The 18,456-nt window shown below is 40.5% G+C and overlaps 1 protein-coding gene across 11 annotated transcripts in view; it reads right to left on the bottom strand.

Moving 5' to 3' along the window:
• Nucleotides 1–5,633: 5,633 nt before the first annotated feature.
• Nucleotides 5,634–18,456, bottom strand: part of SEMA6D (semaphorin 6D) — a 138,135-nt gene continuing 125,312 nt past the window's right edge. For 4 of the 11 annotated variants that reach the window (XM_027792527.2, XM_055809670.1, XM_055809684.1 and 1 more), the window contains exons 4-19: nucleotides 18,318–18,378; nucleotides 18,144–18,206; nucleotides 17,952–18,053; nucleotides 17,645–17,735; nucleotides 17,248–17,367; nucleotides 16,698–16,786; nucleotides 15,686–15,903; nucleotides 15,445–15,576; nucleotides 15,094–15,249; nucleotides 14,838–15,011; nucleotides 13,963–14,103; nucleotides 13,784–13,861; nucleotides 12,876–12,967; nucleotides 12,475–12,531; nucleotides 10,491–10,658; nucleotides 5,634–8,366 (exon numbers count right to left, since the gene is read on the bottom strand). In XM_027792527.2, coding sequence (XP_027648328.1) covers nucleotides 7,063–8,366; nucleotides 10,491–10,658; nucleotides 12,475–12,531; nucleotides 12,876–12,967; nucleotides 13,784–13,861; nucleotides 13,963–14,103; nucleotides 14,838–15,011; nucleotides 15,094–15,249; nucleotides 15,445–15,576; nucleotides 15,686–15,903; nucleotides 16,698–16,786; nucleotides 17,248–17,367; nucleotides 17,645–17,735; nucleotides 17,952–18,053; nucleotides 18,144–18,206; nucleotides 18,318–18,378 — 3,046 coding nt within the window. In that variant the 3' untranslated portion in view covers nucleotides 5,634–7,062. The remainder of the gene's footprint in view (nucleotides 8,367–10,490; nucleotides 10,659–12,474; nucleotides 12,532–12,875; nucleotides 12,968–13,783; nucleotides 13,862–13,962; nucleotides 14,104–14,837; nucleotides 15,012–15,093; nucleotides 15,250–15,444; nucleotides 15,577–15,685; nucleotides 15,904–16,697; nucleotides 16,787–17,247; nucleotides 17,368–17,644; nucleotides 17,736–17,951; nucleotides 18,054–18,143; nucleotides 18,207–18,317; nucleotides 18,379–18,456) is intronic. The other 7 variants (XM_055809651.1, XM_055809689.1, XM_055809661.1 and 4 more) reach the window with 7 other exon arrangements.

Raw genomic sequence — 18,456 nt, 5'->3', positions numbered from 1 at the left:
ACCCTTTACTTGAGTGTTACCAATAGAAATGAAACAAGCACCCTCTTCTGCTTCCCTTAGCACCAGCAGCTCCCCACAGGATAGTCTCAATGAGCTCAGTGGGTACCTTTTATGTAGGTCTTCTCTTGTGCCTGGGAGCTTGGCATCTGGCACATTGTCCCAGTTGAGTGTAGTATGTGAAGGGCTTTTCTAGTGAATTTAAAACCAGACAAACTTACAACTACACACACTGTGGTCCAGGGATGGCAAGGGGACTCCACACACAAAATGCTGGCTGGCCTAAGCAAGCCTGTTCAGCTCCCATTGAAGTACCTGCTGGAAAAGCTTCCAAAGCCCAGAAAAAGCAGACACTTCTTACAGAGGCATTTTTCTTACTCTGAAACCTCGAGCTCCTTATCAAACAAATGTGGCCAGAGATGACGATGGGGCTGCATCCTGTTACAGCAAATGCTTTCCTGCAGATGCGCATCCCATTTTGCTTTGGCTTTGCTCACACCTCCTTAGCATTTGCTTTCTGGGAATGTCTGAGTGATTGAGGGTGAAGTCCTGGCCCCATGCAGCTCTGCCATCTCATTCAATGGAGTCAGTATTTCACCCGTGCTAACAGTGACAGAGACTGAATGTCAGAGCTGCATGCACAAGCTTTCACAGAAATCAATTCTCACATACAGCATTAATATTGGAAGTGCTTTTCGCTCACCTAATCGTTGGCGAGGCACAATAACCTGTGACTAATAGCCATTCATGGTTATACAGCACGGCCTGATTATAAAAATTTACCATTAGTCCGTAACAAAAAAAATCTCAAGCTGTTAATTGACCAACATGTATTCCTGAGGAAATCGGAGTAATCAGATGGATATTCATTGCACAGAAAGGGAAGGTACAGCTAGCTCGTGCATTGCTTTTATGATTCATCTTCTCTGATGTACTTTTGATTATTTTTCCTCATGTGAGGCCAGCATTGTAAATCAAAAGATTTGAGAAATAAGCCTGTGCTTAAAGCGACCCAAATTAAAAGCCAGTTGCCACCTTTCTTCTCTTACTAGGCAGCCGTCCATTTCTGTGCAGGAATAGACATACATTAAAAGCTGTCATACAGCTACAGAAGCAAACTGGTTAGCTCATGGTCTGCCTTTGCCAGTGTTTAAGGTCAGCTACTGGAAAAAGTTACAAAACAGCTATTACAGCCAGGTATGATCCTGCAGAAGGGCCTTCACTGAGAACTGTTATTCTTTGCTGATTTTTGTGCAAGTCAGTGAGACTCTGCCCTGGAAGAGCAGCCTGTGATTTGCAAAACAAGGACTGCAAGATGTGGGCAGGTTGGTTTCAGGGTTGTGGGTTGGGTTTTTTTTGGCCATTCAAGTTTTCCTGTTGTAAACTTCCCTTTTTGTTGACAAACAGGGACCATTCCTGAAAATGGTCATGACAGCTCATCCATGTGGTAGATTTTCTTCTCCTTCCTTACCCTTAGTATTACAGGAGCTTGAGCAACACTTTCCCTGGCTGACACGAAGGGCAGAAGCACCAGTCTGGCAGAGGCGACACAGCGTTACCATTGCAGCCCAAGGAATCCTCAAACTACTTAAACATGGCGACCCTCTCGCATCTCCACTCTGGTCAGTAGTCTTCACTGGAGGACACAGACTTGGATCTAGCTATGATTTTAATGAGCAGAGCTCAGAAAAGTTGTTGGTGACTGTATGAAAAAAGCAAGCAAGCAGACCATAAATCAGGTCATCAACTGAATTCAGAATGCACTAATAAAATCAGAGCTTCCAATAAATTTAATTTCAGGCAGAGTAGAAACAGTTTCTCAGTCGAGAGTTCAGGACAGATTACAATTTCAGATGTGTGTCAGGCCAAAGCAATATGTCTACAAAAACGTTTGCAGGCAGGCAGCAATGGCTGGTCCGGAGTCAGGCCCTCACACCAGTTGCACGGTAGTAGGATTGACTAAAAAAGCAAGAATCTCTAGTTCTTTGAGCAAAGCTGAATCTAATTAAATATTTAATGTTGGTCTTTTTTTCCGCCCTCTCCCAAATCCTTTGGTTTCTTGCTCTTTCATACTGTGATATGATGACATTTGAACAACAAATGCAGTCTTGGTAGGTTGGCCTCCTGGTACCGCTTTTTATATGAAAAGCTTGCACATCCCAGCTGAAGTCCAGATGCTGCATTTATGAGGTATTTTTTCGTGATCAATTTCTAAAAAATATTTTTCCATCCTATGAAATTAATAGGCACCTGGGGAAATACCAGCTAACTCCTCCCCGCTCCTGCAAATACTAACCTTTCCCAGATGGGAAGGGATTTCTCTTTCCCTTTATTTACCTGCAAGATGTCCTTGCTGGTGCTCAGAATCACAGAGGGAGAAGGAAAAATAAGAAAACCTTCAAAAATGGAAAAACGTTACAAACAGTCCAACTGCACATACTCCAGCTAAGAACACTGCTTTCTGAGGATCCATTACACTGGATAAAGCCGGCAGAATGTTCCCAGGGTCAGAGTGAGTCATTAGCAAGAGGGCACAAAGACAGAGGCATCCTGATTTTTGTAACTACTCTGATTACTTTAAGACCCCAATTTAAAAGGCCATAGGTTTGTGCTGACAGCACAGTCATAGAGGTAACTACTCACAGCTTTACAAATTGGTTTTCTTGCAATCATCTCGTTACTATAGGCCTGCCACCCTTTTTTGTTTCATCTTTTGTACTGTCTGTGTTCTGTTCAAAATTATTTTTGTTTTTTCCTACAAAAAACAAAACAAGCCAGGGATGAGCAGGAACCTCTCCGGTGCCTTCACGTGCCCACACCAGCCCCGAGCACCGGGGCCAGCTCCATGCTCTGGATCTCCCCTTGCGAGCACCAAGCACCCTTCCTGCACCCATCAGCTAGTGCTGTGGCTAAGGATTGTTCTTCAAGAGAGACTTTAGGATGCTTAAAACCAACCAATTGACCCAGGAGAGCATCTGAGGAGAAAAACTGAAATTGCTTTAATTGCTTTTACTTGCTGAGCTCTTCCTTATTGTTGCAGCTCCCTTTCAGAATGGGCAGTCTGTAGGTGGCTGCTTTGGCATCGTCACTGAAGAAAAAACAGTTTGAAAGCTGATGTTAACCTATGGCTGCCACCTTCCCTTGCTGTTAGTAGAGTTTTTCATGTGCTTATTTTTTCTAACAAAAGCGGTGAGTATTTGTTTTCATAGACTTCTGTGGTGTTTGCACCTGCCATGTAGCCTGGCAGAGCGTGTTATGAAAGATGATCCCCTGGCTAGCCCCATCCAGCCACCACCGCGCTCTGGTTAAGAGAAGATTGCTTCAAAATAGACTGAAACAAGTAACTGTGGGAAATGCTCCCTTGACATCTTTCAGATAGAATAAAGAGAGATATTTTTCTGAACAAAAATATTTGTGTTGTAGATGCGCGTTTATATTTGTAATTTCTTATTACAGCTCTTTGCCTGACTGAAAATTACAGCAATAGGCATGCTTCAGAAGGTACGCCCCCCCCCCCAGAGGGAACACCTTTAGCCACGCTGGCTGGCACTCTGGTGTCAAGGGCACAGGTAAGCTTAAAGTGGGAAGGCTGCACAGGCGTGCAGCATAGGACAGCTATATGTGTTTGACTCTTCATTTCATATAGACATCCAATGAAAGAAGCCTGCATCAATCAAAAGTTGTTTAAATTTGCTTCTGCACTAGAAAAAATACATATTGAGCCATTACAGGTTTGGGATTATTTTTTTTTAGCACTGTGTTTCTTTGCCCTTTGAAAGTTGTTTTTTTTTTTTTTTTAGATAAGATACAACTAGGTGCCATCATATTGTTACAACGTGCACAGTAATTTCAAATGATTAATACCTTGGAGAGCATAATCTCATAACAAATAATTTTTATCCATTATCTCAAATCACCTTTTAATTAAAAGAATGTGTTATATTTGTTTTCTGATACTAAATCACCCTGATTATTTTAAAATTACATGTGATGTTGGCACATACTAAATACACGGCATGTGTATTTCTGTTGGGCTCTACTGTCTGCCTGAAACCTAAATTTCAATTATTAAGCATTAACAAGTATTTAGGAATGCCCTGCTCTGTAGGGTCTGCAATTAATTTTGCCAGGAGTTATCTCTATCTTTTAGTAGCCTACATTTTAGAAGGAACACACTATCTTCTTTCAAAACTGTATTGTATTTGCACAAAACTGGTATTTCGCTAACCTTAACAAGAAAGTTTCGCAGGAACCAGTGCCCAGCTGAAACCTGGATCAAGCTCCGGTAAAGGTACCTAGCATGTATTTTCAAATTCAGTGCATCTTGTTGGTGTATCCTATGGGTAACCCAGACTGTCCTACACTCTAACAGTGCATGCCAGTTCCTCCTTTGACGTTTTATATTTAAACTCAGGAGCCTGAAAGTCATCTACAGACACTCTCCTTCAAGAATATGCATGTCAACATGTGGCTGCAAAGAAAATGAAGGACACCCGTGTGAGTCACCGTCCACCTCTGCAAGTCTGATGGGAGATGTCTGTGCCGCCTTCACAGAGCTTTTAAAGGCAAGCAGTTTTCCTCTATTGTACCCCCAGCAACAATGCACCTAAAACTGGCTTCACTAATAATGACATTAGACACTAGGTACATTGGAATATTTTATTTTGACTTTACATGCGGTGTTAAAAACCCAAAGAACGTATTATTTACACATCCACAATACAAGTTTACAAGATATCTATACATGTTAAAGTACTCTATAGTATAGAGCAGCTTCATTTAAGGGTTACTTTTTTTATGCCGTACCATTAAAAAAGATACAATCTGCGTTTACCTTTGCACAAATGGATAAAGCATCTTTTATTATTAAATTAACAGAATAAGGACTAGGTTGAATGTTAGAAATTTCAACATAAATACTGAGAGAACTCACATTACCATCTACAAGGCAGCACAATGTTACAGGAGGTTATCAGGGTTCACATACATTTATCTTTCGGTTTCACACAAGTCGGTATTAATATTTGTAAAGTGAATTCGGATCAGTTTGTGTCTTTTGACAACCGAGTATATTTTTAATAGTTATTAATCTGTAGTGTTTTAGTTGCAAGATAGAAGTGTTTAGGAAGAGAGATCATTGATTTTTGGATCCAGAGGTCTCAGGAAATAAATGTCCCTTACAGCCTTGCAAGAAAAAAAATACTACTTCTATCCTTTATTCATTGTTCTGTAACAGAGATCCAGTTTTCAGTGACTAACCTTTCCTCCCCTTTGAACACGTAATATAAATCTCCACCGTCTCTGAAACCCATTGCAGTTATTTGTCCCGCTAATTCATGAATATTCCTCTGCCATGGTTATTTCTATAGTTATGCTCAATAAACAATGTGGTAGTGTGTATTTTGCAAGCTAAAATAGCCATCTGTGTTGAACATCAGCTGCAAGTGGATACTGTAAAACCTACTAAATAGCTTACACAACTTTAGCAGGTGTTCCATTACCCTAGAAACCTCATTTGATTTCACATTATAACTGTTTGATCCTTCGGAGAGCTGGAGTGGAATGTTTATCATGGTAAGGTGATTTAATGCTGCTGTCGTCTTGGATTGTAGGCTGCCTTTAGTTACCATTAATTATTCTTGCTTTTTATCTTTCTTTTCTTTTTTTTTTTGGGGGTGCTGTTGAGAGATTTTACAACTGGCACTCGGGAGATATGTGCTATAGTGAGAACACTTGACAGATTTTTTTTTTTCTTTTTTAGTACTTTTATCATTTGCATGAATAAGGCACAAAATGCACAGATTCAGGTAAACTCACACATAATATTTACAGAATATTGTCATTACCTGCATGACTTTGGAAAAAAAAAACCAACCCTTACATAATACAACAAAAACAAATTGATTGCACTACTGTTGAGTTTTCACAGACTGCTTCTGCCAGGCCAATTAATGTGTCTTCTTTTTTATTGACAAGATCAATGTCAATCAGTGTGTAGGGCATTATTAAATGCAAGAAAAATGTAACCTCTAGTTACACAGGCCTTTATCAAATGAATTGATTATTAGCTGCCCTCGATGAGAAGTACAGGGGCTCAAGTTCACAGTGGCCAGGTATTGGATGGAGGCACTGTGGAAACACAGTAAAACCCCCCCGTTCCAGCCCAAAACACTAGATTTGAAATGCACAGCTCTGAATCAATAGCAGCGTAACAAAGAGTTATGAAGAATTAAACAAATCTGCACTCTTTCACTGGGTGACTATTTCATCAAGGCATTATCATTCAGAAGGCTGGCAGAGATGTGCAGTTCATCATTAGCTGTCTCCAAACTGAACCCAATGGGCTGCAGAAGGCAGAGTCATCTGTTTGTTCAGTCATGCTCAATGTAAACAATTCCACAGCATAAAAGATGCAATGGGAATCTAAGTACATCCTAGTGTGTACAGTACACACGCACATCCACACACACACAGCTTTATCTGTGGCACAAACAAAATGCCACACACATGGAGAGAAAAAAAACCAATGCTACAGTTGGGCCAGAGACTGAATTCCAGCAAATTGATTATTAACCCAGATATTCATTGAGACATTACCATTTTCTGACATTTGTGCAAGAGGCAAGGTGAATGCATACATATTAAAATGTTCACATTTAATGGGAAGGACCACGCTTAATGGCAGTCTAAAATGGAACCCATTTTTCAAGTATTTGCTTACTGATTTTTTTCCCAATAACTTTTTCTCTTAGCTATTCAGAACAGTAAAGTAGCCCCCACCCCATTGTGCTACATGTCTCCTTAGCTCCAAACAAAAGAAATGTAATGACCAGCACTTTCCTTTGTTTTGTTTTGTTTTTTTTTTGTGTTTGCTCTTAGCAAGTACATTGAAGCCTTGCTATAGCTACATGTGGCAAGACACAGATGTTGCTGAAGTAAAGACAGTTTCTTTGGCCACTTTGTTCTCTTTAATAACAAGCAAGTCTCTGTCTTATGTGTCTACCATGCCACCATCTCACAACCTGTACAGGTCAATGCCACACTCGTTTTTAGCACAGACATGTCCTAGTAACTGTATTTGTTCAGTGGTCTGACTGAAGTAGTCTGAGGAACGAATGACGGTTTTGGTGGCACATCAGGTTTTAAGGAGGGTGTCCTCTTTATTCCTGTACGAGGAAGGGTGCCATTGCTCGTGTAACTGCTTTGCCTAGACAAGGAAGGCTGGAGGTGAACGCTGACAGGCGTCCCTTGCATGTAGTCCATCTTTGTGCCTGCCGTGGGAGGCATGTACCCCCCACGATTAATACTAGGCTGTCTGGATAACAAAACACCATTTGGTGAGTTTAAGTTTTTAGGAAGGGCAGATATTGAATGCCTTTGTGAAGAATTTTTGTGATAACCTCTCTGCCTTTCCAAAGAGGTCATTGGTACTGCAGGAGTGGTGGGAACGTCCACTCGTTTTGTGGGGCTGTTTCTCGGAAGAGTTGATGGAGGAGAGTATAAAGACGCCTCCCTGTTGGGAACCTTAGGTGGGATCTCAGACATATTTCCCATGGGATCCAGCATTAAAGTCTGGTGGGCCACTTGAATCTCTCCCATAATTGCTTTGGGATTACTAGTAGTTTCATTTAAGTGTTTCAGAAAATCATTCAGGGTGTTCCTGGAATCAACAGACCTCCTGTGGTCTCTTTTGCTGGACGATTTTGTAAGTGGATGATCAATATGTTGCATCTTTTTGTCTGCCTTGTGCGCATTAGAATTTGAGAAAGATGTATTGTAATCATGGGTAGCATTGGGAAGAACGATAGCACTAGGAATATGTCCGTGACTTAGAGGAGAGTGGGGTGGAGGACTGGAAGGAAAAAACTGAGGGCTTTTCAGTGGGGTCTCTTTTCGTGAAGCATTGAGGTTACTATGTGCTTTGTCCGATTGACTTTTCATAGCCTGCAGAGTCTTTTGTTGAAGAACCGGTGTAGATTCAGGAGTTGGAAGCGCAGCTAATTCTGGAGGCTGGCCCCTGTGGTCCACCATCATGGACTTCGTATCACCGTTTGGTGGCAAATCCTTCCTGCTAGTCAACAGGTTTGTGTAAAGTTTGGGTGAATCAATGTTTTGTTGATATTCCTTGACGGGACTATCAAACAGCCCATTCAGTTTAGCAAAGCTCCCACTGGAGTCAGTACAGGACTGAGCTGATTCTGCATCTTTGTGTATTTTTCTGGATTTCCGTACAAATAGATCCCGGTAACAGTAAACGGCCACTCCCGCAATAAAGGCTCCCAGGACAAAAGCGGCAAAGACACAAGTGATTAGGACATTCATATGAACCATTTGGTTGGACTCTCCCGATTGTACTTCCCACCTTACACCTGCAAAAGACAGGCAGTGTATCATAAATCTACATGCGCTTCATACCGACACATTTCAGAAGGCGGCAGCCTCCCTCCGGGAAGTGCCTATGCCGTGTCTGTAAGTGCTCTGTGTCTAGTGTTAGTGCAACTCGGCTGGATCCTGCAATCCACAGCACTGGTGAATGCAAATAATTTAAAAAATAAGAACGACTGTGTGAGCATTGACCAGTCTAAATGAAGACTGTCCATTTCCTCTGATAATGAGGAATGCTTGTCAAAGCTTCTCTCCTCATATTACATTCCATTTAGCCTGTCCCCAAATTTCCTTTAAGGCTCACAAATAGGGGCCTGCATGCTATTAACATTAATGATTTCTGCTGGAAAATTGAGGTTAGAAGGTGCTGCTAGGCCAGACAGCAATTAATAACTCATGGATAGATTTCTCTCTCAATTTTCTGCCCAACTCATAAATCAGTATCAAAAGAGAGACAGGATTATGCAAATGTGTAAAACTGTATAATGTACATACTGCATTGTTATAACCACGTTAATGTACTATGGTGCAAAGCTTGTAAACTAATACATCCATAGGTTGCTAGCCTTGGAGTACCACACCTTGCATTATATAGATGTACATTTTTTGAAGTTCAAGATTATGTCATTTTCTTAGAGCACTGATTTTTCTTTTCTTTTTTTTTAAGTCAATAATAAACATAAATACTTGCATAACATGAAAAAAACCGAATTTGCAAGGTTAAGTTATTAGAGAATGTTAAAATTTAGAAAACTTTTAGTTTAGACCCAGAAGTTTAGATTAATATTGGATTATTAACTAATATTGGATTAGATGTTTTTTGTTCGTATATTAACAACAAGCTCCCTCTGGTTTTTTGAGATTTTTAAAGCAACCACAGACATCTTGCAGCTAAGACATTAGTTTTTAATGAAAGTAATTGTGTTAACTATCCCAAGGGATGTTAAAAGGAAAGAGCAAGACGGAAGGAACAGATTCACTTTTGTTAGAGGCAAGGCCTTTGAACATTGGTCATGTTCAGGGTTATGGGTTTTAATGGCACTGTGCAGAAGAGGAAAGAAAACGCGACTGAAGTTCACCAATAGCTATGACACAAAATGTGACTCAGAACCAAGAACAAATGGTAACAAAAACTTAAAGCAAAACAGAAAACAACTGCAACAAATTAAAATGACAAATGCACTGCCATAATGGCTGATAGGAAACCTGATATGTTTTGGTGAATGGTAATAAAACACGAATGGGTTTTGGCTGGTGAGATTTTCAGTAAATACAGAATGTGCAAACATGTCTGTCACGGGGCTCTTCTGTGTACTGATGGAAGAGTTGTTTTAGGTTTTGGTTATGGGCTTGGAAGCTTCTCAATTCTTTGGTTGACTGCAACAGTCTACTGAATTAAAGTCTTTGTTGCCGTTAAGAGCCTAATCAAAGGTCCACTTAGCTGAAAGAATGGCTACAGAAAGATGAATTACATGCAGAACGTGTTTCTTTTTGTGTTTGGCTTAAAAACTGTGTGTGTCTGTCTAGAAACTGAGATCATCTCTGAATTGATGCTCATATCCAGAGAATAAAAATTCAGCACATCCTTACTCAGATCTGGCCCACGTTCTTCAGAAACATGCTGCAGGTAGGCATGGATTTAACACATGGATCTGTCACGGAGCTGTGCTTTGTTTTCTGTTCACCCACCCACAAACCAAATGAAAAAACCCCAAACCATTATGTTCTTGTAAGCAACCATTCATGAGGACTAACAGTCTTACCCAAACTAGACTAGTCTGAAAACAACCACCAAAGGTGCATATAAGTCTTGAATGTAATTTTTTTTAATGCATCCAAAACTCCCACCGATTTTAATGGGAGCTTTGGAGCACTCCAGGAATAAAAGGCTGAGCTTATTATCGGTGTTTCCCATTATAAGCTCTAAGCAGTGCTTTGTACACCAGATAAGTAGGTATGAAAAACATGATTGCACTGTCTGCATATTCACAGGAAAGGGGTGTACAATACAGCCCAACAATCATGGCTGTTACATTTAAGCCTTAGACAATGCTGAGAGACTATCAGGTTTCCATTCAGCTGCAATGTATTCCCTGGTAAGGCCTTACCCTTTGGGACACCTGATAACGGATCAGAATAATCAGAAGTGTTTGGGTCATCTTGAACTACAAATTTCCGAGAGCCAGTCACTTTAGGTTTCCAGGAACCAATCACTTTAGGTGATATAACTGGGATACTTGCCACTGTGGTAATGGAAGCTGAGGAGAACTCCATGTCTGTGGTGGCAAACAGATTTTTATTAACGTGTTTCATGGCACATCTAAGCTATAGCTGGAGACAGTATTTAATGGGAGTTACATGTCAGAGCAAAATGTGACCCCCTACACTCTGCAGAAGTACAGTGGGCTGATTAAAATCAATTGGTTCAAAAATTTTAAGTACAAAAAAACCCCAACATTAAAACATCAACAGCTGCTAGCCAAAAAGCCAGAGAAGTCAAACATGAAAGCAGTGCAAAAGTGAAAGTAAGCAACTGGTGGAGATGAAAAGCACAACTTCTTCTACTTAATAATTGCTATATTCTTCACTGGAGACAACACAGTTGGCTGCCTTTTAAACATCTTAAAAAAAAAAAAAAAGTTACTTGGAAGGATACGCACTCGTGACAGGTTATGCCCGAGAAACCAGATCAGCCCCATTAGTGCTATTATGGTATACCAGGAACTGCTGAATGAGCCATTTCTACAGGTGGAGATGAAAGGAATGTTTTTAAGCCCTATTTTGTAATGGTTCCTAAGGAACAAAGTTACATAGATCCTAGCTCCTCTGTAGCACATTTGCTGAACGGAACCATCATAGCCTATGAGAAAAGGCACACGAGGAGGAAACACATCAATTTGGGTTTACAATCCAATGTCTACTTTGCACCACTCAAGCATTTTGTGTTTGCTGTCCCAGTAGGTTTAGGCATGAAAGTTCATGGCTCAAGATCTGACTGAGAAATGTACTTCAAAAGCACACTTGAAAATAAAGTTCAGTTGTACCTGTGTCCTAAAATATCACTTTGAAAATTCAGCTGATAAACACTCATGGCAAGCAAGGCAGCATTTCCACGTAACACAGTTTTGGTTTGCTTTCCTAACTGAGTCTCTAACTTACATTATGGGTAAATACATCTGGAAAATATTAGTCTCAAACATTACTTCTTGTCAAGTTACAGAAGTGCAAATATCAGAAACCAAAACACAAAATAATATTCTTGTTGCACTCTTACAATACACACAAATGTATTATTTTTGTATTTGTCAGTCAGAAATGTGCCCGTGGTTTGGAAGCAGAGACCCAAGTTCCAGGAGCAAAGACTGGAAAATAAGGGCTCAGTCTTGCTCCTGTTGGAATCAACACAGGTCCTGGTTTGGATTCAAGAGAGGAGCACTGGGTCCCGTCTCCCTGAGCACCAGGGGCTGACGGTGGAAACACTACTAGAAAAATCACTAAAGGAGAAAAGGATGTGAAAGTCCATCTGGCAACAATGCATATAAAGTTTTTTCTAAGCCACATTTGTCTACACAAGTCCTCATTCAGCTACACAGTTTGTGATGTTAATTTTTTTCCATTAGCATAAACTACTTAAAACATTTCAAAAATATAGAAATACACATTTTAGAAAATGTGTATTTGTGCAAAAAGCTTGCTGGGAAAGAGGAAAAGAGGAAAGGATAGGTAAGGAGGAAGATGATGAAATTCTGCCATTCATCTACTAGAGATGACCAATAGGGGCATTCACAAATGCATGGCTGGGGAAAAAAAGAGTAAAGCTTAGTGGACTTTCGTGCAGTGAAGATGTCATCTATGTTAATCAGGCTCTTTAATAAAAGATGTCTCAATAAATAATGAGCTGTTAACATGCGGCTACACAGGGTGAAGTGCTGAGTGAGAAGAGTCTGACTATCTTTACCATCAGTGGGAACATGAGTAAAAGCACAAAAATGGAGGATTGCCAACTGTGCAAAAGGAAGGAAAAAAGGGCTGAAAATGCTGAACTGAAGGAAAGTAAAGGTCATTAATTCAAAAAAATTAAAAAAAACTAACCAGATGTTGGGTCGCCAAATATTTTGTAATCTGGTGTAGCTGTAGTAGGCAAAATTTCTAAAAGAATTAAAGGAACAAGTAATCAGTAAAAAGTAACAAAAAGAAAGCAAAAGATCTCAAACCTGAGTAATGGAAAATAAAAACTAAAATATTACTGGTTACAAAAAAATAAATTCTTCAATACTTTGCTGTAGACCCCAAATAGTTGCAAACTGGTGAAGGAAAGACAAAACTCTGCCACCCAGGACCAAAAAGCTCAGCTTTGTGAACATTCGCAGTAACACCAGGTGATGGTTCATCGGGTTACTGAAAAGCTCATCACATATTTAACATCCATAGTGAGGTGTGGCCACAGACTACTGTTGAGACATAAGAAATGAGCAGCCATGACTCAGCCTTACCATGGCAGTCCCCAAGCTGCGCCGTGTTGCCGTATTCAACATCTTGTACGTATCCTCCAGTGCTGTGGTTGTATGAAACAAACAAAGAGAACCTGCAATTAACAGTATTAGTAGGGAGACAAATTGTGATTTTTTTTTTTCTGGAAGCAGCAAATGGAAACATATACAAGAGCTGGTGTATGGCCCAAAAAAATTCTTTTACAAAATGCACAAGTTAGTTATAACCAGGCTTTAAAACTCTATGTACCTGCTTATGCCAGGAAATGGAAAGAAATAAAAAAATGTTCCTTTTTTCAGCAACTTCATCGTGTCTTCTGCATCGGGCATGCTCTTGGTTTTAGTTACAACTGTCCAATTATACTAGTTAAAGCTTGCAGTGGCCTGCTACAAAGGCCTCTTTTAAGATACAGCTGCTAATGCACTGTATATTACAGACTTGATTTTTGCAAAATGCCTTTGGTATGCATATATATATCACCCCAGCTCCAGCGTGGAGGCAAAACCTTAACTCTTTTCCCACTGTGAATCCCGTGCCTTCACATTTGCAATTGACTGTGCCCTGGCCGTGAGCACGCCTGGGAGGGGATGCTATGTCCTGTCCTCTCTGAGCTGCTCAGCTTTGCAGGCAGCAATTTCTTGCCTTCCTGCTTCCAACTGCTCTTCCTACAGGTCTACTTGTCCTCCCACACATACGTAAAACTCCTGCTAAAAGCGAGTCTTCACCTAGAGACTGCAGAGTTAGGTCAGACTTTTTCTGTTCTCTTGGACATAGAGCACACCGATAAACCACCTTTAAACCACCTGGAAATATCTTAATTGAGTGCAAGAGGAGAGGAACAGGATACGAGCTCGTGTGGTCTCTAGGGCATACGTAGAGATGCGAGGCCGATTTGGAAAGGGGTACTTACAGCATGCCTGGCGTCACTCTTCCACACACCTCGTGGTCTAACCAGCCACAGTACGGGTCCCGTGAAGCAATACATGCCCTTGCAAGAGAAAAACCCCAAGAAATCATGCATTTTTTACTTCCTTCCCAAGAAATGTTGGTGCCCTTCCTTTAAGGGAGAGTTCAGGAATGGGGCCGTACTTTTTACATGACCCGTGACGCTCACACCGACTCAGAGGAATTCTAATGACGCAGCTGGAGAATGCCACGAACAGAGCATGGTGGTCTCTATCCAGCTGAAGGGAAATGACTCTTCTGTCCTCCTCGCTCTCAGCATTACACCTGTTCATCAAAAATAACAGAAGGCCATAGTTTTAGTAACTGTCGTACTCTGTGCAGTGCTTACACTGCAAACATTTTACTGTCCCTGTAGCTACTGAAAAGAGACTTTTTACATATAGAAATGTAACTTAGTGGTCTTTGCTGAGCGATTTCTAAACAAATCTATGGATTATCAAATGCCAGCTTCTGGCCCCTATTTACAGCTAGGTGAACAGTTTGCTGAACTATGTAGGGAAAAAATCCAAATCCATTTTCTTTGTTCTCTCAGTCGGCATAAATATCTCAGCAGAACAGGAGTCCTGTATTGGACACCTGTACAGTCTAATTGGAATGCTTCCATTCCTAAATTCTTTGTGCCAGAAAAAACAAGATTAAAATGATTAGATGCAGTTTATACATTATTGGTCACTCTTGAGAAACCCTCAAGATAAGCTCACATCATTCCTTTTTAACAGCAGCGGCTAGTTCTGACGTTTCATATTCGGGAAGAAGCTATCTGTTTGCGGAAGAATTAGACTGCATCACTGATGTCACTGGAATGGAATTAGGTTGTTCACTCAACCCATGCAAAACAGCAAGTGACCAAATATTTTCAGGTTATTCAACCTGAGGAACACCGTGCAATGACAAACAAGTGGTGATGGTGATAATGAGTTGGTTTTCGTTTGCCATAGCTTGTTTTAGCTAGGTACCAAGGACTAGATGAAGAGCTTAGGTGTTATGGTAATACTTACTTTGCATGATTATACGCTTCAATCTCTTCCAGTAATACGCTGTCATTCAAAGAAAAAGGCCTGGTCTTTGCCAAGATTTTGAGTACTACTCCTGCTTCAGAGCCAACAAATATGACTGTGTAGTTCTGGTAGGGCCCAGCAGCATGGTCTACAGCAATTGCCGTTAATCTGTATCTATCAAGACCAAAGGGCATATCATTAACAGTGCATTTGCTTGGTTTTCCTTTTCACGTGTCATTTCTGAATGGTGTCATACCTGACACGTGTTTTGGTAAACCAGGGCTCCTCAATGACCGAGGGAACAGCTGAGTCCATCAAAGGATGAGATTTGATGAAGGAAAGTGTTTCGTCTGGGAAATCAATGGAGGTTTTGTAAGCCTCTGCTAGGCCGTGTTTTGCACAGCAGCCAGGTCTGAAAGGAGAATAACATTGTTTTCCTCTTGGCATTTTAGTTAATGAGAAGGCAGCCTGCTAATGAGCATCCTTATGGCTGAAGCGTAAAGCTCTGCTTTGGTTTTCACCCGACAAGACACTCAAGAGTGCAGCTGATTTAAGGTAGCTCTTTGCAAGGCCAATATTATGGCATTCATGAGCAAGAACCTTTTACCTTGGCTTTGGTACTTTGTCTTCAGGTACAGCTGTCCAAACAGAGTCAGGAGTCTTTTGTTCTTTAAATCTCCCTTTGAAGACTTTCTCAATGTCATCCATGCTAAAAGCACAGACTGCTGAACCAGGGATGCTGTAAAATTAGAAAAATAGTTGTGAAAACTCATGACTACAATGGCACCAATTTCAGTGTAAGAGAGAACCAGAGAACTGCCTTTGATGTAAGGTTGCTCATCTCTCACCTGTTAAGCTGCGTGGTGAACACACCGACAACCATGGGGACTCCATTGATTTCTATTATGTCTGTGATAGACTGCAGAACATCAAAGTAGAAGAATGAATCCCCGGGAACCGAACAGTTGAGCCGAGCTTTCAGAAAGGATGTCCAATGTTTCTCCAGGACTCTTTGGGACCCCCCCATGTCATTTTTGCATATGCGTGCCACACGGGAATACACAGCCTGTGGAGGAAAATAGAAAAAGAAAAAAAAAAAAAAGGGGGAAAGGGAAACGGAGAAAGGTTTGAGAGATACAAGGAAAGCAGTGCTTGTTTCTGAGCTGTTAATAAAATACCAAAGATGACTTTGTTAACAGGAAGCTGCCGTTTACGTGCACAGAAAGGATGAAAGCAAATGGTGTTTAGTTCGTCGTGCACAGGCATCTTAATGTATCACCAAGCAAATGCAACAATGCAGCTTGTCCCCGCCCTTTTTTCCCTTCAAAATCATATTGTTAGTGAGATTTAAAGACTTTAATTAACCATGTGTAAAGGATTTAATAATTTATTATAGAATATCCTTCCATGGTGAGGCACGAGTATTATACTCTGTACTGGCATGACTGAATTATTCAATATCCAGGGACATTAGAGAAACTTCCTTGAAACTCTTCTTTTGTGTTGTTTTCTTTTGTTTCTTTGATAAGCATGAAAAAACCCCTCAGATTTTCCATTACTTGCCACAACTGTTAAGGGAACAGCAACACTACAGCAACAGCAATACTAAAAGATACCAGTAGCAAGCTCGCCTAACAGCAAGGCATAGAGACCAGAAACAATTTTTTGGTTGAAGAATCCACTGTTCTGGTTCCCTTCCCACCCCTCCCCCCATAAAATATACTGATGGGAAAATTGTGCGAACTCTGTACCAGTCCACACTTCATATTGTAAACCGTGCTCGTTAGTGATGCTGTTTTAGGATGATCTCATCCTGCTACGACTCATGGCTACCTGACAGCTCGCTGTGACAACACCTACCTTGCCTAAATTATTGTGCTCTACAGCAATTTCTCGGAAGAAGAAGTAAACGTAGTTCCCGTATTCTATGGCATGGAGGAAGTGTGGTTCTGTAAGAAAGAGCAAGGAGAAGGTTACTTCACAGAATTAGACAATTGGCACACAACACTCACTATATAGCTGCGTGACTTGGTGGCTTCTCCACAGGTCCATACCAGCTACCGTGAGCTCCAGTCTTCTGGATATTTTAGGATGTCCAAATGCGGGTGCACTGGAGCTTAAATGAACTTGAAGTATTTAATATTGGCTAATGGACTGTGAAAAGACCTCACAGAAATTGCATTTCAGCTAAGGTATTTTGTTACTGAAGATTCATTCATTCATGTATTGAACAAAAATTTTGTTTTAATTGTATTAAACTGCTTTTTTATTGCAATCGTACTATATCGAAAGCCACATATATGCTGACATTGTAGCATACGTATAAAGCACGCTGGCTGTGAATTACCTGACCCTCTGTGTCACTGAAATTACATTTGTCATGTGATGGGAAAATACTCCCCCAAATTACCTTTTATCCATTTGGAATCATACTTTATTGTTCTTAGGGCAGATCCATCCCCCATGCTGCGATAAATAACAGCATCACTTGCCAGGAAATCTGCTACTGTTGCTGAATACAATTTTCCATCTACAACGGAAGTTGAAAACGTGGTATTAAGAGGCCTTTAATAATCTACAGAATTCCGACTAGCCTGTATTTTTCACCGTTTCTTTACTGTCACTCTTCCCCAAATTGCCGTAACCTATTTATTAACAGCTCAGCTTCTAATCCTTTGGAGCCCCTCTAAAAAATTCAAGAGCAGGGGCACCATGACACCTTTAGCTTTCCTGTGCTTGCTTTAAAAGCTCTCTGGCTCCTTTGGCGTCATTAATCATTTAGACTCATTACAAGCAAAAGTTCTTACCAGCAAAGAGGGCGACATTGGTTTGTCTGGCATCAAATGGGCACCTTGCCAAACCACTAATTTCCTCCCCATCATACTCTAAGGTATTCAGCTAGAGAAGAAAAATGGGTGATAGCGTCATTTCTATTTTGTACACTAGCATAAAATCATAACATTGTCTTTCCACAAAACTTAATTCAGCACATTGGCTTCTGTCTGGTTTTATTTCACCTTGAAGCACGCTCCCATCACACTAGATGTATTTGCTGTAGCATAATTAGAGTAAGCAACACCAGTAACGGATCAATGACATTTTCAATATTCTTACCCGATAGTATCTGCACATAGGGTTAAATGCATTTGTTCCACAGACAAACACCATCTCATCGTTTCTTGGAACAAAGACTTTAATGAAGTTATGGCATTCATCCTGAAAAGAGAGTAAGATGTATTAATCACAGACTTTAGGTATGCAATAAACATTAGTGTTGTTTTTCTAGAATGTATATGCTAAACTTACTTTATGTTTGCCTTTCATAGCACAGTTCTCTCTGTCCTGCTGCCTTGACCTCCATGTTAATTTCTGTTAAATCAAACCAGAAAAGGACATTTAATTTCCTTTCCACGAAAAGTTCTTAAAAAATTAAAACCCTAAGAAAATACCTCTCCCTTGCCTGCAGCTCTATCTACTCACCTTGCTTGGAGTAACTTCTGATTTTGGAACTTCATTTAAGTTTACAGTGTAAACTTGGTCCCTGTTTGCAAAGAGTAAAAACACAAGTAAATTTGGGCCTTGTTTTTGATAAGCTAAATCTATTTTTAGAGTGCTTTGT

This window comes from Falco peregrinus, chromosome 1 (genome assembly GCF_023634155.1).
Source record: "Falco peregrinus isolate bFalPer1 chromosome 1, bFalPer1.pri, whole genome shotgun sequence".
Lineage (NCBI taxonomy): Eukaryota > Metazoa > Chordata > Aves > Falconiformes > Falconidae > Falco > Falco peregrinus.
This window is presented reverse-complemented; position numbering and strand designations above follow the sequence as displayed.